The sequence below is a fragment of the Pelodiscus sinensis genome, chromosome 27 (assembly GCF_049634645.1).
Source record: "Pelodiscus sinensis isolate JC-2024 chromosome 27, ASM4963464v1, whole genome shotgun sequence".
NCBI lineage: Eukaryota > Metazoa > Chordata > Testudines > Trionychidae > Pelodiscus > Pelodiscus sinensis.
In genome coordinates, this window is record NC_134737.1 from 5428522 (window position 1) to 5453924 (window position 25403).

General features: G+C 43.3%; 1 protein-coding gene across 10 annotated transcripts in view; it reads right to left on the reverse strand.

Annotated features, from left to right (window-relative positions):
* Positions 1-7585: 7585 nt before the first annotated feature.
* The window catches only part of PFKFB2 (6-phosphofructo-2-kinase/fructose-2,6-biphosphatase 2), a 33157-nt gene continuing 15339 nt past the window's right edge, over positions 7586-25403 (reverse strand). For 7 of the 10 annotated variants that reach the window (XM_075910595.1, XM_075910594.1, XM_075910593.1 and 4 more), the window contains 8 exons: positions 21724-21870; positions 20298-20402; positions 19305-19434; positions 15991-16053; positions 15142-15215; positions 14290-14484; positions 13118-13140; positions 7586-11647 (listed from right to left, as the gene is read on the reverse strand). In XM_075910595.1, the coding sequence (XP_075766710.1) occupies positions 11590-11647; positions 13118-13140; positions 14290-14484; positions 15142-15215; positions 15991-16053; positions 19305-19434; positions 20298-20402; positions 21724-21870 (795 nt within the window). In that variant the 3' untranslated portion in view covers positions 7586-11589. The remainder of the gene's footprint in view (positions 11648-13117; positions 13141-14289; positions 14485-15141; positions 15216-15990; positions 16054-19304; positions 19435-20297; positions 20403-21723; positions 21871-25403) is intronic. The other 3 variants (XM_075910596.1, XM_075910598.1, XM_075910597.1) reach the window with 3 other exon arrangements.

A 25403-nucleotide genomic window follows, 5' to 3' on the forward strand; every position in this document is an offset into this window, starting at 1 on the left:
CCAGTTTTTTTAAAAAAACAGAGTTAGCTTTAGTTTTGACTTTGTAGAATGCCTTTTTGCACGTTGGCTTATTTTGAGTTAGCAAACTGAGGCAAGCTGTAACTCAGACTTTAGTTTGCAGAACAGAGGCATTGACCTCAGTCAATATTTAATCACTAGTCCCTTACAGAAATCAGGCTTTTGTCAAGCACAAACCAAAGGTGTTCCCTCCAACTATACACTGAAAACAAAATGTTGGGAACTAATTTGGTTATAACCATTCTTGGATCTTGGAGTCATTGTGAATAGTTCTCTGAAAATACCCACTCAGTGCGCAGTAGCAGTCACAAAAGCAAACAGAATGTTAGGAATCATTTAAAAAAGGGATAGAGATTAAGACAGAGAATAAATCCATGGTACGCCCACATCTTGAATATTGCGTAAAGATGTGGTTGCCTCATCTAAAAAAAAGATATATTGGCATTGGAAATGGTTCAGGGGTAACAAAAATGATGAGGGGTTTAGAATGGGTGCTATATGAAGTGAGATTAAAAAGACTGGGACTTTTCAGCTTAGAAAAGAGGAGATTGGGGGGATATGATTGAGGTCTGTAAAATCATGACAGGTATGGAGAAAGTGAATAAGGAAAATTATTAACTTGTTTCCATAACATAAGAATTAGGGGTCACCAAATGGAATTAATAGGTAGCAAGTTTAAAACAAACAAAAGAAAGTTATTTTCCATGCAGCGTGTAGTCAACCTGTGAAACTCCTTGCCAGAGGATGTTGTGAATACCAGGACTTTAACAGGATTCAAAAAAGAACAAGATAAATTCATGGAAGTTAGGTCCATCAATGGTTATTAGGCAGGATGAGTAGGAATGGTGTCCCTAGCCTTTGTTTGACAGAGGGTGGAAATGGATGACAGGAGAAGGATCACTTGATAATTACCTGTTCTGTTCACTCCCTCTGGGGCATCTGACATTGGCCACTGTTGGAAGAAGGATACTGGGCTAGATCTGACCCGGTATGGCTGTTCTTATGTTCATTTTCACACAACACAAAAATAGAAGCAGCTGGAAAATTATGTTGTGTGGCATATCACCTCTCGGGAGTCTGTAGTGCTTAGAAGAAAGGACTAAGCCAGTTTCTCCCATTGCCCTTTGGCAGTGGAGACGCCGCAAAAATTAAACCTAAGGTACGTTGACTCCAGCTATGCTATTCATGTAGCTGGAGTTGCTTTTCTTAGGTTGACTTCCTCCCTTGGTGTAAGGCCTGGCCTTAACAGACTAAGGGAAGGAGCAATGCTCTGTGAGGTTACGATGCCAAGTCACTCCTACCAAACAAGTTTGCCTGTCTAATGTCACTTAGCTTCCATAACCCTTCCAAATCAAACACAGAATGGCATTCACAAACATGCCTACGCGGGGCTTCCCAGTCTGCTCCTCTGCTCGAACAGCTCACTGGAAAGTTTATTTTTAGTTAATTTGTAAATGTAAAACACATCTTGGTATAAACACTCAAGGCCAGATTTTACATTTGAAAGAAACAAATATTTTTCAACACCATTATTACAAAAGCCTCCACTGACCTTCCCCTCAAGCCAGCTATTTACTTGTTCATCCAGCCCCCTCACTCAAATGCTGGGAGAAAATCTGAGCTTTGGCTTGTGTCTAGGAAATAAATAGACTTGCTTTGTCAAACTAACATGGAAAGTGAATTTCTGAGTCAAAGAACCCTCCATTAAGACTCCTGGATCCCTGTGAGCTGTGCACTTGTGCAGCCCCTCAGGGGATATTCAAATGCTACTCAGCTGAATAGCAGAGCACTGCCAGTTAGGTTTTTTGTTTATACTGGTGGTGCACATTCACACATGCTTTGGTGCATTGAAAAAAATATTCCACACACAGATGGAAAAAAATCCACAAATGGCTGGAAAAGATTAGAAACAACATTAGCTGTAGATGTTGGGACTCATGGTGTTGTTGACGCTCATGATGTTATCACGAGTCTTGTAATGCCAGTAGCTCTTCTTAACAACCCCTGACTGGGAATCATAAGAACATAAGAACGGCCGTACTGGGTCAGACCAAAGGTCCTTCTAGCCCAGTATCCTGTCTGCCGACAGTGGCCAGCACCAGGTGTCCCAGAGAGGGTGGACCGAAGACAATGATCAAGCGATTTGTCTCCTGCCATCTCTCTCCAGCCTCTGACAAACAGAGGCCAAGGACACCATTTTATCCACTGGCTAATAGCCTTTTATGGACCTAACCTCCATGAAATTATCTAGCTTCTCTTTAAACTCTATTATAGTCCTAGCTTTCACAGCCTCCTCTGGCAAGGAGTTCCACAGGTTGACTACATGCTGTGTGAAGACGAACTTTCTTTTATTAGTTTTAAACCTGCTACCCATTAATTTCATTTGGTGTCCTCTAGTTCGTCTATTTAGGGAACTAATAAATAACTTTTCTTTATCGGCCCTCTCCACACCACTCATGATTTTATAGACCTCTATCATATCCCCCCTCAGTCTCCTCTTTTCTAAACTGAAAAGTCCCAGTCGCTTTAACCTCTCCTCATAGTGACTGTGGGAGACTAGACTTTCCTTAAACTTTTTTATTATTATCATCATCCTTGCGGTTGTAGAGAAAAGCTTGAAAATGTGAACCCCCAACTGCATGAACACCAGAGTGCAAGTGAAAAAGAATCCACTGTTAAATATTGTTTGAAATAGCATGATTTTAAACTACTTATCATTTTCAGAGGAATTATTGCAGTGAGGGTACAAGATGTGGCTGCATTAACTAATTGATGTCATTCTCAAACTTGACCAATAATGCATCCACTTACCATAGACCGGCCTTATGTCCTTTATATATTTCAACTATTACTTTCTTAATGGTTTCCAGACTCTCTATATTTGCAGACAGTATTGTGGTGTTTTGAAACCAAAAGACAACATAAATCTCAAACTGTTAATGGAAGCTTTGCTCATGATAGCAAATACTGGAGGGAAAAATCAGGGGAAACAAGATTTGTTTGAAGAGACCCTTTATTATAAACAACCATTCATGGATGTCTGCGTGGTAGTTGTGATCAACACATAGAAAATATATCAAGGAAGGTTTGCAAACATGGGACTCCTCAACCTGAACATAAAACGAAATATGAATCAAGTACCAACATCCCAAGTATTCTTGTAACAAACGTCTCATAAAACCTGGAACAAGGGCATAAGTGCAACTTATGTGGTATGTTCCTGATCCTGCACTCCTGATACAGACCTAATTTGGACTGCACAAGGACAGCAGGATTGGGCCTCACAGCGTGCTATCAAAGCCAAATAACTATGTCTATGCCTTTATTCAGGATAGGAACCTCTAATGTACAGCTTGGGGCAAACCCCCCTCACATTTACATATTTATTGCCAGTATCCAAAATCACATTAAGCACTCACAAATTTAAGTTACTCAGCCTGATTTAATTTTTTATTTTCATAAGCCTTTTGCAACGTTCTAATTATTCTGACATCTCAACGCTGAGACTGAAAACCTTTCATGCAAGTGAAAACAATCACCAAAAGAAAGACCTGACCTCCCCCCCACCCCCCACACAAAGCAACTCCCCAAATATAAAATAAGACAGCAATTGCATCTTAATGCAAAGTCCAAAGGGATAGACGGTGCTCATTTAATACTGCAGGATGTAATGCCTTGTGTATTAAAAGCCATTGGAGATAAAAACTAGTGAAAAGTAGATGGGGAAAAAATATCCAACCTCTGGAAAATACCAAGGAAGTTGATGAACCACTTAGTCCCTTGCTAAGATGACTCATGACAGAATACCAAACTAGTGGAAACATAGCTTGCACTATTTAGCAGGCAAGTGGCATGAAAACAGTAACTGCTTCGCTGTTTGCAACAGTTTTCTGACAGGCTTACATGGCAAAAAATGTAACTTTCTCCACTAATTTGTTCCTTAAGAATGTTGCAATCAGCACACAGAAAATACATCAATACATGCATCCAGTTCTGGGATCGCCACTACAGAAAGGATGTAGCTGAACTGGAGAGAGCCTAGCGAAGGGCAGCACAAATGATTGGGGGACTGGAGCACATGATTTATGAGAAGAGGCTGAGGGAGTTGGGCTTATTTAGTCTGCAGAAAAGAAGAGTGAGGGGGGATTTGATAGCAGCCTTCAACTACCTGAAGGGGGGTTCCAAAGCGGACAGAGAGAGGCTGTTCTCAATGGTGATGGATGACAGACAGAGGAGCAATAGTCTCAAGTTACAGTGGGGGAGGTCTAGGTTGGATATTAGGAAAAACTATTTCCCTAGGAGGGTGGGGAAGCTCTGGGATGAGTTCCCTAGAGAGGTGGTGAATCTCCACCCCTAGAAGTTTTTAAGTCCTAGTTTAACAAAGCCCTGACTGGGATGGTTTAGTTGGGATTGGCTCTGCTTTTAGTAGGGGATTGGACTCAGTGACCTCCTGAGGTCTCTTCCAACCCTAGGATTCTATGGTTCTGTGAACATACCAATGCTAGATTCAGCTGTTACACTGGTGTGAAGCGGCTTAACAGAGTCTACTGACAATGGAGTTACCTCAGATTGTCCTTGGTGTAACAAAGGCCAGAATAGTTGTGCTTAATCATTAAATAGGGCTAAAATTGCACAACCCACCCTCACGTAAGTAGCACTTCGTTAGAATGTGCAACAGAAAACGTGAACAATCCTATTACTGAGTTCCCCTCCCAATTAACAACAAAACTCTGAACTTGGCCTGCATAATTCTGGCAGTAGCCAAATGCATGCGGCAGTAATATCTGGAGGTAAAAATGCCTTTTAAGTTCAGCTGTGCCAAGAAGCATTCCTAAATGTAAGAGCACATTTTATCTAGGGATGCAACCGTTTAACCGGTTACCTCAGCCTGGTCTGGCCTACAGCATGGTGGGCCCGGATAGGCCGCTCCAGCCCAGCAGGGCCAAGCATGGGATGGGTGGGAGGACTGTTCCAACCTATCAGGGCTCCCTGCCCACAGGATCCCAGTTAACTGGTTAAAGGTTATGTTTAACTGGTGAACAAGGGTTTTACATCCCTGATTTTATCACCCATTCTACTATTCACCTACAACTAGGTGGATAGCATGGGAATTTCATGGTAGAAGAAAGCTCAACATAACGTTGCCAGTGCTAATAGAGTTCTAAAATTGTGCATCTCTGTTGTAAGCTCAATTTAAAGTCAAACATTGATATGCCTTGATTGACAAAGATATCAGACTTAAATAAAACACAAGGGGCTACAATCTGTCACTCTTAGTTCTGCTTGGTAGCAACTTTTTACTGGACAAAGAGTATGTCTACACTTACACCCTCTTTCGAGAGAGGGATGCAAATGCAGACAAGCAAAATTGCAAATGAAGCACGGATTTGAATTTCCTGTGCTTCATTTGCATAATCACGAACTGCCGCTATTTCAGAATACTCTATTTTGAAATAACAAAGGCTGTGTAGACGCGGTTACCTTTCTTCCAAAATAACCCTTATTCATCATACAACGAGGTTTACCAGTTATTTCGAAAGAAGAGTTTTCTCCCGAAATAACTGTGTCTCCACATTTGTTATTTCGAAATAGGGTATTCTGAAATAGCAGAGGTGCGCGATTATGCAAATGAAGCACAGGAAATTCAAATCCGTGCTTCATTTGAAATTTCGCTTGTCTGCATTTGCATCCCTCTCTCGAAAGAGGATGCAAGTGTAGACATACCCGAACAGGGGGTCTTCCTGACGCAGAAGGGTACCAGACCCAGCTTCATAAAACATGTTTCTATTGTAGAGCACATCATTAGTACTGACTAAAAAGTTACAACGTCAACATATTAGCAGCTATTTTCATACGTTCTAGCAGGTAAAAGATACCAGTTACCTACTGATCCAAAAGCTCACCCATAACAGAAAAATAATTAACTTCATAATACTGTATTGTGCAAAGTGATGGTAACATATTTTGCATAATCAAATTACAGGGCATTGGTAGTTCCCTTTATGGAGTTATTTTCATCTTATGAAAGCAAGTCAGCAAAAGGTGTATCTGGATGAATGCTCACACATTTAGACAGTAAGTGACCATGGATGCAAATATGCGACAGCCCACACAGGTCTCTTCCTCCAGCATGCTTTCTCTTCTTCATTTTTGTGGCTTGTCTCTAATTCACTAGAGAAGTTTCATAAATAAAAATGGGGGAGCCAGCTTTCACGGTAGTTGGGGGCAAAACTGCACTTCAGTGCGGATCAGAGTCCTTTGAAGCAAAAAGGGATTGGTTACAGGCAATACTCACCTCTCTGCAGATTAGCTGCCCAAAGCCTATGAAGCACCAAAGTTCCCCTTAAGCTCTCCAGAGCAAACAGGCTTTGTGCTGGCTCTCTGCAGAGGAGAGTTACAGACCTACACAGCTCCTCTGGCTGAAGTAAAAGAATAGAAAAGCTGGTGATTAGAACTGTTGTTTTTTCGGGGGGGGAGGGGGTTAGGGTTGTCTGAACAAGGCACCATTTCAGGAGAGCAGAGGGGCAGCAGCTGTGCATTTGCTTTTCATCCTGTTCCCCTGATGATAAAGGAGTGGGGGGAAAGTACTTGGATTCTGTGCAAGCATCTCACTCCTGGCTGGTGAAGGGAGAGGATAAAGGAGTAATTCACAGAATCCAAGTACTTTCCTCTTGCTTCCTTGTCATTTGCATCGGAGGCAAAACCAATGCTCTTCTGCTGCAGAAATTCAGGCTAACCTTTTCAGCATCGACAATCCTTACTGAATCACATAAAAAGTAACCTCACTTTCAGAAATATTGGGCTTCTATAAATCCAGCCAACACACCGACTCCAGGAAATTGGTGATGCATTTTAATTCCAGGATGAGATTTGTCCTTCCAAGTGTCCATTCAGTTTTCAGTCAAGTTCATGATGAAACCAAGACCCCCATGTCGATAACACAGGCATCCTCTAGAAATGAGAAATCAAAAAAGATACAAATTATTACTGTGCAAAGATGACTGGAGATAAGCCACTAAAATCACATTGGACAATGGGACTGAAACAATACGTTAATAGTATAAAATACAGAGCCATGACATCACAGCAGTTTTTAAGACCATTCCTATTGGTTTCAGAGGGGAGTTTTGCTGACACCATGTAACCCATAACATCAACAAGAGGGAATCCATTTTCTCTTCTAGGAACAAAATCTTTCACACCACAATCTTGTCCTCGTTAATTTCTCCTTCAGAGTCATTTCTGTTTCAAACAATAACATCTCTGCATGTGTCCCATAATGTTATTCCTCCAAACTCACTGCATGTAATTCCCATCTAAGCTACGACATCAGACATACAGAGATGGCATCTTCAAATGTTACAATTAAAGGGGCTCTGTTTTCCTTGAGAAATGATGAGAGTGAACTTTGGGCATATACAGTACAGCTCAAGTCTCCACTCACTTAAGCATCATTCTTTATCATTGTGCATAGTGGATATATATCAGAAGGTTGGCATTTCATACATGGAGTATAAAAGAAGTTTATTGGAATATGCAATGAGAAAAAAAAATACTGAAACAGTCCAATGGTTCAAAGTTACTTAATTTTATTTATCTGATCCACAAGAAAGTTTACACTTCCAACACAAATGTTCAGAAACATCATTACAATATCTATTTTGCAAGCTCATATTTAAAAAAGAAAAATTAACTACATGAAATGCTCTGCTGATTTTACAAGTATGCTCCTTCTGTACAGGAAATGTGCGAATGATGTTCTGACACATTTCATACAGAGAATGCATTCATGTGAGCAAAACTAGCTGTCACTTTACAGAGATACAGTTATATAAACTGAAATTCATGATGGCCAAGATTTTTAAAAGCGACTCATGTATTTAGGCACCCAACATGTGTCACCTAAAAGGGGCCTGAATTACCAAAATTGTTGAGCACCCGCCCTTCAGAAATAAAGGGCACTTCTGAAGATTGCGGTCTACTCTTGTAAATCAGTCTGTGCCATTTTTCTTATAGTATCATCATCTGTGCTTTGCAGTCAAGAGAAGCAAACTAAGTCATTGATTCAATGATGAAAAATCGAAACATTCAGAAAAAAAAAATCAATGGACACAACATATTTTCCACATGTGACAGAAAAAAAATTACATCTGATTAAAAAAAAAACCTCCCCCACCCAAAAGAACCCTAAACAGAAAAAAAAACCAAGCAATTTTTTTTAATACATCCATGCCAATATAAGACGCTAGGAGTCTATAAAGAATGTGTCTATAGCAACACATTCACAACGGGGATTAGTGCAAAACAAAGCCACTAGAAAAAAAAAAGAGACTGAATTCCATGAAGTGCTGGACTAAATGCCACCCCCTCTCCATCATCTTATTCATACAGAGACTCAAGCTTAAAGTGCAATTATGGTTAGAAAATAATGTTGCTAAGATGACATTATGTGGGGGGAAGATGCAGATTTATTTCCTCGGGGGGGGGGGGGGGGAGGAGAAGGACAATTAATTTCTGTGCAAAGTCAAGGCATAAGTGGCAGGCAGGCTTTGTTCCTCAGTCCAGGAGTGAATTTCACCCTTCTTGTTTAGAAATCTTATTTGCCCAATTTACAAGCGAAAAAAATGATTTTACAGAATTGCCAGTGACACAAGCTCCCATTTGGGAGTCCTAGCTGGGACCCTCCTGTCTCTTATCTCATCTCCAGCAATATGGCCTCTGCAATTGGACCTTAGTCCGACCATTCTACTGGGACTTGCTCCTTTGGACGGGTCATAGAAAAACTCTCACCAACTTTAGCGGGAACTGGACCAGCCCCTCAGCGAGGGGTAGGGGAGCAGAATAAAATCTACTTCGCTCTCCCATGCAGATGTGTTGGTGTCAGTTAAGTCAACAGATGGGAGGGACTTAGATACACATCGGGAGCTAACTAAGGCCAGATCTACACTGGTGGAGAAAATTGATGCAAGATACACAACTCCAGCTATGTAAATTGCATGGATTGAGTCAACAACCTTGCACCAATTTTTGGGGTGGCCCGACAGTGAGAGGTTAAACAGGAGAAATACTCTCATCGGCTTCCCTTATTTCTCATGACAGTGAGGAGTACTGGTGCCGACGGGGGCGACCTCAGTGTTTGATTTACTGGGTCTTACTAGACCCACTAAATTGAATCCCAGAAGATCGATCATCAGAGTGTCGATCCTCCGGCAAGTGGAGAGCTGGCCTAAGAAGGTGCTATTTCTGCACAATAACTTTTCTGACAATACCCAAAATATTAACTCAGTATATAACAACAACCATTGACATTTTGTGCGTCATTGCAGCTTTGGTTAAACAGTCACTACAGTACTTCATCATTTAAATACATCTTTTCTGGTATCTGTTATTTAAAATCTTTGTTAAGTTAGAGAAAGTAAAAGACAAAAGAAGGCACGTTCCCTGAAATCCATAACATAGTCATTTATCCTAAGGAATGCAGGCCTATAAAATGCTGGTTACAAACAGGGAGGTTATGCAATCACAGTAAAAGTGCTAAAGAGAATCAATTGAATTACAAAGTGCAATTCAAACTCCTATTGCTAGAGGATGAGTAACAAACAGCTCCTGGACAGATCACTATGTAGTAACTATAAGGGCTGATCATGCCAGTAAAGGCATGTAGACATTCAAATGAAGTTGTTCAATTCTGGACGGAAATTTTGCTCATCTTCATTCAATACCCTGTACAACACCCCCTGCTTGAAACAGGTGTTGAAGTGTGATCTGAAAGCAGCAAGACCTAAATCTGACAAAGCAGTCCATTTTGTTTGGTACTGTCTCTGAGAATGGCATATGAATGGAGTCCCTTTTGTGAAACACTATTTTTCCACTCTTACAATTTATGTTCAATGTCCAGAAAATAATCGAACCAGCAACCATTTTCCTTTCCATCCACAGAACACAGTTCTACAAAACGAGAACACACAATTGGCCACACAACTCCCACATACAAACCGTCAGTTAAGGCAGCTTAGCAAATGACAATTTAAAAAGCAATTTTAGCACAGCTCTACAATAAACTGTCAAATAGGACAAAACATCTAACCTTTGTTTCACGGGGAGGGGGGAGAAGGGGAATGTATTTCTTCCTCCTATTTTTTTCCTGCCAATGAAACGGAAAGAAAAGTGCATTGCCTATAAAATGGAGAAGGCCACAGGATAAATATTCTTCAGAGCAGCATGTTATCAGTAACAAGGATTTGTTTGCAACTCTCATGAATTGCAAACATGAATTTCTATATAGCTAAATTTTGTCTTGGCTGTCCCCTGGTGTGCTGGAGAGCATTAGGCTCATAGTATGATTGGAATACTCAAGAGGAAGAGCCTGGAAGAGTGGAGACAATTCCTGGGCACTTCTCTGCCTGGGGTAGTTCCTGGTCCCTGGATCCATGAAATAAAATAAAACAAAAACTAAAAAAACGTGCTTTTAAAAAGTTAAAAAGAGAATAACTGACCCTCATTATGATCTTGAAAGTTTGACATGCCCTCCCCCCTCCAAGTTTGAGAGGATCTCCATTAGAAAGTATTGGAAATCAGTTTTTTAAAAGCTGTTTCAAGATCAGTTCTCTAATTTAAAATCAATAGTTAAAACGGTCTCCCTGAAAGCCCCTGACAATGGTGTTTATCCAGCACCTTCCACTGGATAATTTCAAAGAGCCTTATACGCGGGGTGGGACGTTTCCAGAGAGGAAACCAACATAGAGGGAGATCACATGACTTGCTAAAACCAAAAATGTTAGTCAATGTGGACACCACGGAATGGAATCCATAACTTCTGACTCCCAGACCCCAATTCTAAAACATTCCTCTGGCTGCCAAGATAGTTACCCAGGAGACATTGCTTTAGAACAAGCCGTCAAAAAGTTAACATTTTTCAGCTTCTTTTGCAAATACTCCCTTAAGGCAAATTCGCTTTGTCAGCATAGCCACAGAAACACTGTTGCATATCAGAAGTGCATTCCGGGCACAGTAAAAAAAAAACTGGACATAAATCACATTGCATTCCATTTCCATACGGCAGTAGGCAGCCACAGTGTGTAAAGCACTCTAGGCAAAAACTATTCAATAACTGGCAAATGAGGACTACCACAGGCATTTAAATGGAGGTGCCACAAATGTAAAGAGGGAAAAGATTCCACTTCACAGAGGAGAAAGTAAAAATGCTGAGGGGACATTAAACACACACAAAACCTGAAGAGACGTCTACTACCAAGAACCACAATGACATTAAATAAAACCAAATCTCACATTATAAACTCAGTTTGACAACTAAGGTAAATAAAATGCAACATCAAAGTTGTGCAAGTCAATTTCACAGGCAAGGTACAAGATGAAACATCAAGTACATCAAGAAATAGGTGCATCGACATTTGCCAGTGAGATTCACACAAGCATTTAAAGCCAAGACAAGAAAGGGCTTCGTGACCAGCAGAGTTGGATCTAAGCAACACGGGCACAAAGGGAAGCAGCATAGGTCATTTTCCAGGCATTCTGTACAGTGGGGTAGTAAAGACTTCACACTCCACTGCCTCATTTGGTAGCTGAGACAGAAACCAAGGACTCATAGGTGATCTTGTTGGCTGGTTCCCTAGAGAGAAGGGATAATAGAATATTTATGTGCTCTCTCACTAGCTGCGAAAAAGAGACATGTTACAGCATCTTTCAGCCCCATTCAATTCATCCCTCCAGTACAACTACAGCCAATGAGGAGTAAAAATTAAACGTAACACTAACATAGCATTCTTCACGGAGCTCTTTGCAAACAAAGCTCACAGTCCTGTGAAGGTACCAAATTTCTCCTGCAAGGTGGGAAATTAATTCAACCTTCCTCTGAAGTCAAGTGATGTCAAGGATGCCCAGCACCATTTGGGACTCGGCAATGATTAAACAAACATCACAAACATCCTGTGAGATGGGCAAGTGTTATCACACGGGGATAGAAAGGGGAAGTCAGAGACTTGACCAAGACCTCAGAGTTGGTTTCCCACCAGGAATTAGAACTCAAGAAGTTCCTGGTTCAGGCTACTCCACTTCTAGCAGAACTCTCCATTCAGGCTATGTCTAGACTGGCCAGTTTTTCCGGAAAATCAGCTGCTTTTCCGGAAAAACTTGCCAGCTGTCTACACTGGCCGCTTGAATTTCCGCAAAAGCACTGACTTCCTACTGTAAGAAATCAGTGCTTTTTGCGGAAATACTATGCTGCTCCCGTTCGGGCAAAAGTCCCATTTTGCGCAAAAGGGCCAGTGTAGAAGCTCAGATTTGTTTTCCGCAAAAAAGCCCCGATCGCGAAAATGGTGATCGGGGCTTTTTTGCGGAAAAGTGCGTCTAAATTGGCCACGGACGTTTTTCCGCAAAAAGTGCTTTTGTGGAAGAGCATCCGTGCCAATCTAGATGCTCTGTTCCGAAAATGCTTTTAACGGAAAACTTTTCTGTTAAAAGCATTTCCAGAAAATCATGCCAGTCTAGACGTAGCCCCAGTGTATTAAAGTCTTCATGTAAACCGTTCTGAAGACTTGCAGACTAGGGCTGCATCATGCCATCCACCTCTGTGTGTAATCTGCCATTTATTCATCATGATAGGTACTTCCACTCAAGTAGGTACTCAACAGCAAACTACAGCTACTTGCATCTTGTGCTGTAGACAACACTTGGGGCCGAATTCTCCCCTGGCTTAATTGCAGTGAATGACTTCTAGGAGGTTACACCCAGTATGTATTTGGGACCTGAGGCACTATTCATCTCTCCCAGTAATCTTGCTGATCTGGGGTGAATTCACCCCTCAGCAGATGGTCAACATGAAGCCCATCTACCATTAAATTCCATTTCAACCCTCGCTCTTGCTTCTGCAGATGATCAATTTCACCTATGATGATTTTCCACCAACAATGGATTCTTTGATTTGCTGGACGATTATGGGGAAAATGATTTCCTTCTGCCTCAAGCATTTATTGGTTTTTTTATTCCCCAATTGGTTTCCATGCAATTACAATTAAGAGAATTCCTACTTACTAAACAAACCCAGAGAGAATACATACAAGCGGTGTTTGGCGATACTCACAAGCAAGCATTTCCCATTTGAAGCTGCAAAGAAAAAAGAAACAGCAAAGGATAGCTCACACTGCATTTTAACCAACACTAAAAAATAATTATATAAAAGCAGAGCAGCAAACAAGGAAAAACAGAAACAACCCTCAGAATCTCCTGCACAGGAGGGACCACTACAAACTTGTATCAGTAACAACTGCCTGATACAAGCCAAGGAAACTGCATCCTAAAGCACCAATGAAGTCCAGCCAATCAATCAGCTTGTTGGCTGAATGCTCATTGATATGGCTCCATCCAATCTAGTGCATTCCTCATGAATAAGCTGCTTCATTAATGCCACTGCTTGGAGAAATGGTTTTAAAACACTAAATTTAAAGGGAAATTTTCAGGTTTTAAAATAAATTACCCGCAGCTCAAATTTTCAAACCTGACTAGGTATTTTGGGCAACTCCATTTCATTAAGTGCCCACTGAAGAGTAGCCTTCTTTAAAGCATCTTAAAACTGGATACCCCACCTCAGTCATGTTTGAAAATGTAGGCCTGTATTTTACTAATACCACTGTAAAATTATTAGAACTGAACTGAGGCCCAAATTGACACATATTATCTCTTTGCTTGTGGAAATCAGCAGCGTGAAAGCAAAGCCACACGGGTGAATCAGAATCTCAGCTTTAAAAATGTTACTTACAATTCAGTATTCATGCAGGATGAAGTGCAAAAAGTAAGCATGCATCTTGGAACAACAAACACAGACTAATCCATTTCAATTTACAATGAAGCAGAACTACTTGTTATTCCTGCCCCAAGATCCTGCATGCAAAGCTGCTGCTAACCAATTTGACTTGAGATTTGGACAAGCAGGGAGTCCCTTAAAATCAACCTGTCTGTCTGGAAAAGGTTATTGTATTTTAAAAGAAAGAAACCAGGAACTCAGTGTTATTCAATAGCATTCACCCTGCAGGGAGCAGGGTGTTTTATGCCTACAGGATTGGAGCTGAACCTCAGTTTGGTGACTCTTTAGAAGTCTGTAAACTGAAGCAATTCTGAAGCAAGGATGATGATAAGGCACCTAAATTTCAAGAAGTTTCAGTTGTGCATCACGCAGGACCATTGGAAAATATCAGCCATTATTTGGTCACTAGTTCTGTGTTTGACTGGGGGAGAGGAGTAAGGTAGAGAAGTTACCACTTGGACACCGACTTGTCGCTTCTGCTGATCAGCCCCATCTCGAGCCTCTGGGAATAGCAGAGACCCCAGCGGTTTGAGAGGCCTGCTCCCAACACTGTAATTTCGTGTGCGTTTTATTGTGTCCGGACTGGCCAGAGGCGTAAAGCTGTTTCTTCTCATCCTTACGGGGGTTGGGCTCTTTGGAAGATTGTTCTGATTGAAAACGGAGGATATTACAAGGAGTGAAAAGCAAAACCGCAATCTAAAAGCAAAGTTCACGTCACGATTGTCCTGATGCCAGAGACACTTTCCACCTAGTAGAACCGGAAACCTAATCCTGCTTCTGCTCTGGGGGCAGAGCTCCCATTCGAACCAATTGAGGCCTAATCCCATGTAGGGATGTCAATTAACTGGTGGCCCAGAGCTGTCCCCTACCCAACCCGGGTGCACCGCACTATGAGGAGAGGGATGGGTGCTCCAGCCTGGCTGGGCCCACTGAGATGCACAAGTTTTCTCCCTCCTCTTCATGACACCCTTTTAGATACCTGAAAACTGCTCTCATGTCCCCCCTCAATCTTCTCTTTTCCAAACTAAACAAACCCAATTCCTTCAGTCTTCCTTATAGGTCATGTTATCTAGTCTAGGAGTCTCTTGTCATCTTATAGCTCAATCTGGCTAGGGAAGTCAATTATTGTCATAGACATGGTATGTCAAAAGCAGTTTTTGTGACGGCTGAAATGGATGGAAAATTCCAAGCAGGCACTCGACCATAATTTTACTCCTAGTTGCAATATTATCTTTAATGCAGGCTCCAATATTGTAACTGGCCAAACCCAAATCAAGGGCAGGGATTTTTCAGTCACGACTTACGTTACTCCGAGAAGGCTTGTCTCGGTGAGTATCCACTGCTTCAATATTCGATGTGATTGTTTCCACTTTACACCCTTCACCATAGAAAAAGAGAAACATCAAAGGAAGAACTCGATTTTTTTTCCACGATTAATTATTCTCAGTTAAATAACTGGCAAGTTATTACAGTTGTTTTCAGAAATAAGAAATAATTTAGTTTCTTCTTTTGTAAAGAACACATGCATCTAAATACAATATTCAATATGGATTATATATGAACAGTGCTTTTTTTGTGATGGTACTGCCTGGTATACAGTACCGGCATCTCCAGAAGCAGTACCAGCACCTCCAGTCAGAGCTCAGCAAATTTTTCCCCTGGAGTACTGGCACCTTTTTTAAAAACAAAAAAAGCACTGTATATGAATATGTCATATGCAATGTTTTAATTACTTTCTCCTGTAGTTTTCGCTGCAGAAGTGAAGCTACTACACAACGGCAATTTTTATACAAAGACACATGCTATGTGGATTACACTTAATGACATGGAAACTATTTCAATTCATTCCCAGGTACAAGTCCAAGTGGAGGAACGAGGGGGACTAGTTTCCAGGTCAATAAATATAATCCCGAGAAATCAATGGGAGTCTTTTTCAGAAGAAAATGACTGTTACTCATTTTATTAAAAAACAACAAGAAACTTGTTGCTACCCAATTTATTAAAATATAACTAATTCTCTCTCTCATTTTGCCTCCCCCTCCCATTTTTAAAACAAATATAGTACTTAAATGGTCAGCATGACAATTCTGCATATCCAATTGTCCAGAAAATTCATAAAGATTCAGTTAAGTGGAAAAAAGGGAAATATTTACCATAAGCAACAGGTGTGAGCTTGAATATGGTGTGAAGGGGGCACTTGAGATATGGCAACTCGTCTGAAACCAGAGAGAGAGAGAGAGAGAAGTTAAAAACTGCACGTACTGGGCACAGCTTGGAACTTTGCAGGAATTGTGTGGTTCCTCAGTTTGCCTGGATCTTCCAAGGACTTACACACATGCTTAACTTGAAATACATGAGAAGTCCTATGGAGTTCAAGAGGATGGCTCACATGCTTAAATTTAAAATGGGTAAGTAAGTCTTTGCAGGACCAAGGCCTTTGTTTTCTGAAAAACTGAGGAAGGCGGCTTGATTTCTCTTTATATCTCCTAGAATCTTCTGCTGCACTCCTGAGGGACCCCCCCTAGAATCCGCTTTGTGTACTTCACTTCTGCTTTAATTCATAAGAGCGGACGTACTGTGTCAGACCAAAGGTCCATCTACCCCAGTATTCTGCCTTCTGACAGTGGCCAATGGCAGATGCCCCAAAGGGAGTGAACAGAACAGATAATCATAAAGTGATTCCCTTCCCTGTCATCCATTTCCCTCTGACAAACAGAGACTAGGGACACCATTCCTACCCATCCTGGCTAAAAGCCATTGATGGACCTCTCCTCCATGAATTTATCTAGTTCTTTTTTGAACCTTGTTAAAGTCCTGGTCTTCACATCCTCAGGCAAGGAGTTCCACAGGTTGGCTGTGTGCTGCATGAAGAAAAACTTTCTTTTTCTTTAACCTGCTACCTATTAATTTCATCCAGTGACCCTTAGTTCTTAAGTTATGGGAACAAGTAAATAACCTTTTCCTTACTCATTTTTTCCACACCACTCATGATTTTATAGACCTCTATCATATCCTCCCTTAGTCTCGTCTTTTTCTAAGCTGAAAAGTCCAAGGCTTTTTAATTTCTCTTCATATGGGACCCATTTCAAACCCCTAATTATTTTTGTTGCCTTTTTGGAACCTTTTCCAATGCAATATATCTTTTTTGAGATGAGGCAACCATGCAGTATTCAAGATGTGGGCGTATCATGGATTTATATAGAGGCAATAAGATGTTCTCTGTCTTATTCTCTATCCCCTTTTTAATAATTCCTAACATTGTTTGCTTTTTTGACTGCCGCTGCATACCAAGCTATTCACAATGATTCCAAGCTCTCTCTTGAGTAGTTGTAGCTAAATTAGTCCCCATCATTTTGTATGTATAGTTGGGATTATTTTTTCCAATGTGCATTACTTTACATCTATCAACATTAGAGGTACATCTAGACCACAGGCTTTTTTCGACAGAGGCTTTGTTGACAGATACTGTCAACAAAGCCTCTGTCGACAATAAGTGTCTAGATTACAGCCAGTTCTGTCGAAAAACAAGCCGCTTTTTCAACAGAGTCTCTAGACGCTCTCTTTTGAAAAAGCACAGTGTGAATGCAATACCGCCTTTTTTCGACATAACTCTGTTGAAAAAAGGCATTATTCCTCACAGAATGAGGTTTACCACGGTCAACAAAACTGCCACGTTCTGTGGACTTACTGTCGACAGAACTCGGCGGTAGTGTAGACACAGGTACAGTTTTGTTGACAAAAGTCCACTTTTGTCGACAAAACCCTCTAGTCTAAAAACACCCTAAATGTCATGTGCCATTTTGTTACCCAATCACTTAGCTTTGTGCAACTCTTGTCCTTCCTTGAGCCACCAAATCATGGCTCCAGTCACTCCACCTATGGGCACATCACTGCTGTTATTCAGTCTACAAGAAGGGTTACTGTGGAGAGCAGCCTTCCTGTGTCCAGCACAAGTTCTAATCACACTGCCTTCACAAGTGTCAGTCTCTCCCAATTCTGAGGATGACACACCAGTTGTAGAACCTGAAATCCTAGCCCCAGTGAAATCAATGGGAGTTTTACCGCTAACTTCAGGGGCTGGGATTCCTCCCAAACCATGGCCACCAACACAGTCCTATCAGCAGGCTTTGTTTCAGCAAGACCAGACTAACACGGCTACATCTCTATTACTACTTCAGTAGGGATTTGGGGGTATTTTTGTTCCTATCCTGCCACTGAGTTGAAGTCATATTCAACAGCAGACACGGACATCCCTGAAAACTGAAGATTAAGGCAAAAATCCCAAGAGACCCACCCACATAGGGTATGTCTACACTAGGGAGTCTTGCCCCTTTATCAGAGGCAGCAAAGTGGAGAGGGGAAGAGCCGATGCTTGGGGGAGCCAGCTTAAAAGGGGGCAGAAGAGGTGGGGGGTAGCAGGAACCCTGCTGCACAAGCCCTGCATCACACCAGGTCCCCCTGCTGTGCTCCAGCCTTTTTACATTTAAGGCTGTGTAGATGTTTGGCCTTGGGTTGCAACATTTAGCCGTGGGTGTCTACTTTCTGTGCAGACCTAGCCCCTTGCAGCCATTTGACTCTAAAGGCATCTGCCCTGAGGATCTTAAAGAGATCGTGGAGAATACTTCAGAAGTTTAGGAATTCACCTCTATGTTCTCAGCCATAATTTTCCTTCTCTATACCCAGCTGCTGACCGGACACTGGCTGGGTGATGCTCTAAGTACTTACACTGTCTTTATCACAGGCCATCTGACACCCTCACAATCATTAATGGATTTTATCCTCCTCGCACCCGCCATGTGAACCAGGCTGGAGTTTTGGGAAGCCGTGCACCCTGGGAGGCAGCTTGCTTTTCATCCCGTTCCCTGGACTATCAGGGAGTGAGGGGAAAGTACTTGCATTCCGTGATTGGCTCTTCTGTCTCCTCCCTTCACCAGCCAGGTGTGAGAGACATGCACAGAATGCAAGTACTTTCCCCTCGCTCCCTGACAGTCTGGGGAAACAGGATGAAAAGCAAGCCACGTCCCGGTATGCATGGCTGCTGCCTCCCCTGCTCTCCCGAAACTCCACCTTTGCAAGTAAAATGTTATCACTCCCTATTTCCAGAAGGGAAAGTGAAGCATGGGGTTGATTAAGTGACTTGCCCAATGTCACAGGAGCATCTGTGGCAGAGAGAGGCACTGAACCCATGTCTCCCAAGTCCCAAAAATGGGGCCTATCCACAGGCTTCACCTTCCCAAACCTACACACCCAAAGTGGCTGCATTTCAATGGCACTGCAACGAGACGGGATTGTGAGGCACCTATAGACACTCTGGGTTAAAAGAGGCTTGGGAAACATTCTACTCCTGAGAAATGTTTTTCAGAAGTTCTATTTTTGCCACCATTAACTAATGCAAACCTGCCCTCCAGAAGCTCCCTGTGATGTAACCAGCAACTCCCACCCTCACAGAGTGAAGTTATGTTTGTACCTGCGCTCTTGTCCAGGAAGTAGGCCAACAGGCACCGCATAACGGCCTGGTGAGCAATGACCAGGACATTACCCTGCCGCTCTAGTTCCATAATCACAGCCTCCAGGCGCTGGACCAAGTCTTGGTACGACTAGAAATCAAGGGAAAGAGGTTGAGGGGGTTTCCACAAATGAGCAGAAATGCCAGAGCCAAGAGCAAGGTTTAAAACTGCTCCACGGTCACCAAAACCCAGGTTAAAAATCTTACAGCATGGATGTTACAGAAGAACAGACAGCACTGAGGGGAGGGAGCTAGGTACATTGTTAACACATCGTGTCTGTGGCTCTCTCCTTGCAATGAGCTCTATGCAGAAGGACGCTTATGTTGTCCCAGAGCCCCAACGAAATCGTAAAATAGCCCCAATATGATTAAGTGGTATCATTTGTATGGAACCCTTTGTGGCCCAAGCATGTGCACCCCTCTGTGGGATGGAGTCCAGGCTGCATTCAAAGGCTGCAAGGCCGTGAGGGAAGAAGCAGTGGGAGGCAGGTCCAAAGTTGAGGGGGGCAGGAGCCAGGCAGGGAGGCAGCAGGGGGTCAGGCTCGCCCCTTCACTCACCGCGGGCAGCGAGAAGTGGAGCAACCCGGCCCCCGCCCATTCTGCTCTGGCAGCTCCCCGCCGTGTTGTTTGGGGGCAAGGGCTTGAGGGAAGGGGTGGATTAGGGGCTGGGAGGGGGCACAACAGGGGCAGAAAGATGTGGGGTGGGGCAGAGCAGGGACACAGGGGAGCTAGAGTGGGGGCAGGGCAAAACAGAGGTGGGAAGTAGCCCTGGGCCCGGCATCACTAGGGACAGCGGGCATCTGGGGAATGGGCCTGGCCACCACAGCTGTCACATACGCGGCACGTAGCTGCCTAGGGTGCTGCTAAATTTGGGGCACTATGGTGGCCCAAATTCCGTGGTGCTCTATGCAGCTGCGTATGTGGCATTCCTGTTGTTATTTTCAGCCAGTTCACCTCTCCTCCAGGATAGCGATACAGGTATTTGTCTTGATCCCGCAGCGCAAACTCATCCGGGTACTGAGTTTCAATTTCTTTGTATGTCATCTCTTCGCACACCCCCTGGCAGAAGAGGCATTTGTTACAATGGAATTAAACACGGGGGAGGGAGGTGTAGGAGGAAAAGGACTGAACATAGAAGTTTCTGTGCTTACGTGGTGAGTATCTTACATTTCGTGACAGAAAGGTGGGCCTGCCGACAGGGAGGTCGGAGAGGGTAGAGGAGGCAATTGCTCCCAAACCCGACAATTTAAAAGGGCCTGGGGTTCCCAGCTGCCACCTCTGCTGCAGTAGTGGTGGTCGGATGTCCCAGGCCCTTTAAATTGCCGCCAGAGCCCTGCGTGGCACACTCCAGAGTCCCAGGCAGCACTGAAGGGTTGGTGGGGGGAGGCTCTTCCTGTCCCTTCTGCCTGAGTCCCTGCCCCTCACCCTTGGTCCAGAGGCCCAGCAATTCTGTTGGTTCCCCTGCAGACAAGAGTAATTCTAACATGACCCTTCTACTGCACTTTTCATCTGAGACCCATGGAGCAGGCTTGCCAACCATCACTCCTTAAACCGCTCACCTCATCTTCATTATACAGGCAGGCTAGCTCAAGACACAACCTCTGCACTGTGGGACTGAGCCCCACACGGGAAACAAGTGTCTTAGGTGAGGGGCTTGGGGCCTATCAGCCCAGATGATCAAAATGGTCCCTTAGGGGGTTTGGAATCTATGAATATAACAGAAATGACCTCACTAAGGGAGCAAAAGTTTCCCCCCAGTTAGCTGCAATGTGTTCTCTAGTTTGAATTTTAGACCCAAGCCTTTATGTTCTATGACTGTGGTTTTGGATTCTTTATTTTTTAAACTCTGCCAATAATGAAAATGCCCCTTTCCACGTTATTATCTTTACAGCTTATTTTCATGAAAAAATGACACGAGTAATTGGTAGTTGATGGTTGCAGGTACCTGCAACCAGAGTGTGCTTGGGTGACCACCCAGGAGACATTCAAATGCCGCCCAACTGATCAGCAGAGCACCCACAGCTGCACGCATGCGCTTCTTAGTGGTGCACATCTGCACATGCCTCAGGGCACATAAAACATTTTCCACACATGTATGCAACTTTCCCTGGGACTTTAAATATTGAGTTTTTCCATGATATCTACTGTAAAGAGCACTGAAATACTTAGATGGGTAAAAACCCGTAGGCATTTTTCAACTCCACACCAAGCAGCCCTAGAGTTCACAGAGGTGAGAGGTTGGGACGTGTAACTAATGCTCAGAAAGTGTTTCGACATTTTGGATGGCAGGGGAAAGGCATTATTTCATGTTCATTGTTCTCATTTACAAATCCCGAAAAATTTAGTGTTCAGTTTTGGACCATTTCTCCACCCTACTCACAGCATCAATCTCATTCAGAATCTTCCACTGCTCATATGGAACCCCCAAGGACTCAGCTGTCTGGATGGTTCTCTTCAGCTGGCTTGTCCAAACCTTCAAATCCACAATATCCTGCTCGGCAATGAATTTTTTGAGGGCATGAGCGAACTAGGAGAAATTGAAGCAGGTTGGGAGATCGTAAAGTAATCACTGCATTCCAAAAGGGAGTTATTATTCATTGCGAAAGAACATGATAAAACTCACACCAGAATGGTATTGATAGATGTCATCCAACGACAACTAATGCTACTCTGGGTATACATTTAATATGTTCAAACTTGTGAGCTATTTAGATGTCAGATATAGAATCACAGAATACTAGGACTGGAAGGGACCTCAAGAAGTCATTGAGTTCAGTTCCCTGACCTCATGGCAGGACCAAGTACTGACTAGACCATCCCTGATAGACATTTATCTAACCTACTCTTAAATATCTCCACAGATGGAGATTCCACAACCTCCCTGGGCAATTTATTCCAGTGTTTGACCACCCTGACAGTTGGGAACTTTTTCCTAATGTCCAACCTAAACCTCCCTTGCTGCAGTTTAAGCTCAATGCTTCTTGTTCTATCCTCAGAGGCCAAGATGAACAAGTTTTGTCCTTCCTTCTCATGACACCCTTTTAGATACCTGAAAACAGTTATGTCCCCCCTCAATCTTCTCTTTTCTAAACTAAACAAACCCAATTCTTTCAGCCTTCCGTCATGTTCTCTAGACCTTTAATCATTCTTGTTGCTCTATACATTGAATACATATTGGCAATAAGTTATCTTGGCTCTTGCTCAGGCCCCTACTAACATGGCAATTAGGATTACAATTTATCCCCTCTATACATATTCACAACTTTAACTTCCTCTCAGAATTTAAGACAACAGGGATCAATGTACACTTCCAAACATGAGGGGCATGTAGCCCAGGAAGCATCAGTTAAGGTAATGTTGAAGTACACAATTTCCAGGAAAGGAAAGTCCAATGCTTGTTAAGGACTTTCCTGGCTATTGGGAGTCCAACATCATCTGCTTGTGGATGACACTTCCATCTCTCTTGGTCTAGCTAGAGAGAGCCTCCTACCAGGTGTCAGACAAGAATAACTGCTTGTTTTCCTGTGCAGAGTGTACTACTATTTCCTGTTAAGAACCATAACTGTGTGTAGAAACTGAGTTACACCAATTCAGAAATTTGTTAGGTGATTTGAGCCATGTCTTCCATGCGGGGAAGATTGATGCTGCTACAATCTATCTTCTGTAGTTTGATTTAGCGGGTCTAGTGAAGACCCTCTAAATCGAACTTAGAGGACGCCACCATTGGCGCTGTTACTCCTGCTCCTACAAGGAGTAAGGGAAGCTGACGGGAGCATTTCCTCCTGTCAAACTCCTTCTGTGGGGACGGTGGGAAAACTCAAATTAAGGTATGTAATTAACATAGCTGGAGTGGTCTACCTTAAATTCCATCTTTCTTTTTAGTGTAGACCTGGCCTTACAGAAATACAAAGAACATATAAAGGTCAACTTCCTGATACACCAGACAATCCAAACCAATTATCCTTATCCCAAATTAGAAACTGTACATGTATCTGCTTTTTGAATTAAAGGTGTTATCTCTTTACATCTGATTAACCTGTCTTTTTTCTTTTCAAAATAATGTTTCTTATTCCATCATAAGCCCTGAAAGATGTGAAATGCAAGGCATTTGATAGAATCAAACAATGTATGGACTAAGGCCTCTACATTTAGAGGAGCTGGATTTTGTTTGCTTTCTTCTGAAATAAAAAAAGCTTATAATCAACAACAGAAGCTGGTCCACTAAAAGATATGATCTCACCCCAATTCTGTCTCAGAAAGATATAAGAAGCTAACAAAGAAATGGCTTTATGAGCAGAGATTCCAATTCACACTTTAGATAATATAGACAGAAGGAAACAAAAGTGAAATCCCTGAAATGAATGCAACACCAAATCTTTTTATGGATTGAAGACATTTGTTATACACTAATGCCACCTGCTGGATATCAATGGAAGCACTGGAGAACCAGAGAACGGAAAACCATTCAGCAACAGCCAATAGAAACCCGTTTGCCTGCCCCTTCCAATGGACTCAGAAACTGAGGTCAGAACATGGGAGTGGGACCTCAGAGTTAGCTGAGCCCATGTGGACAAACTCTATCCTCCTCCAGGATAACAAAGAAGAGTTTACCAAACCCACAAAAGAAGCTCGCAACTCTGAGAACTACTGCTTGACACTAACCTAGTCCTCTGGTCTGATTCACCGCCTTGTAGGGTTACTAGCCTGAGAAGAACCAGTGGTGAGACTATTAAAGATACTACTTCTCTACAGGTACATCTACACTGCATGTTTCTTTTGGAATGAACTTTTCTGGAAGAGATCTTCCAGAAAAGCTTATTTCGAAATAGAACATCTACATGCAAAAAACGCAATGAAACAGTGATGTGCTTTTTCGAAAGAGAGCACCCATACTGACTGGATGCTATCTCGCATTTAAGGCCATCTGGAACCAGTTCAGGCAGGGCATTAGGTCAGCAGTTGCTTCTTGGAGCTGCTGCCTAGGGCTAGCTGAGATGCGTGCTTAAAGGGACCCCCCTGGACAGCGGTTTCTCAGGGTCTTCTGCTTGCTCGCCTACCTCTCCAAGGGATAGCAAAGCATTTCCACTGCGTGCTTTGGTTGCCATGCCTTTGGACACCACAGCACACTCCTTGCCATAGAGCCAGAGCTGCGTCTAGGCATGCTGCCCTCATGGCCCTGCATGAACTCGATCCCCTCTTTTGGAGCTCATCATCGGGAACCTCTGACTGTGTGCAGGAGCGATGTGCTTACAACCGCACGCTACAGTTAACAGACGGTTCTGGCAGCTGGACACCAGTTCCAACTGGCGGACCGTCTCGTGATGGAGCGGTGGGACGACCAGCAGTGTCTCCACAACTTCTGTATGAGGAAGGAGGCGTTCCTGGAGCTGTGTGCCTGGCTCACCCCTCCCCTCAGACAACAGGACACCCAGATGTGACCCGCCATCCCCCTGAAGAAGCGGGTTGCCATTGCTGTCTGGAAGCTCTCCATGTCCGACAGTTACCGATCCATGGGCAGCCAATTTGGTGTGGGGAAGTTGACTGTCGGGTCCTTCCTTATGCAGGTATGGCGCTTTTGGGCTGTAGTCCCTGGAGTGGGGGGGGGGGGGGGGAGTACTGGAGAGGGAACCCTAGGGAAAGGGGGGTTTGGGGGTGTGGGGACTGGCTGGGGGTGGCAGGGGTAAGTCCTGTCCATGGGGGTTATGCAATTCCACCCTCACACAGCCCTGCTGGGAGAGTGGGCTTCATAAGGGGTGGCTCCTGGGATGTTTGGGGGGGAGGGCTCAAAGACCTCCCCAGGGCTCAGGCACCCCCTTTGTCTGATTTGTTTCTTTGTTTGTCTCCTTCTGCAAGTGGTTAGGGCCATTAACACCGTCCTGCTGCATAGGGTCATCCGTCTGGGTGACTTCGACCTGTCATCGCCGGAATTGCTAGCCTGGGCTTCCCCAACTATGGAGGGGCCGCAAATGGAACCCACCTCCCTATCTGGGCCCCCAAACACCATGCAGCGCAATACATTAACAGAAAGGGATACTTTCCTATGGTCCTGCAGTCCTGGTC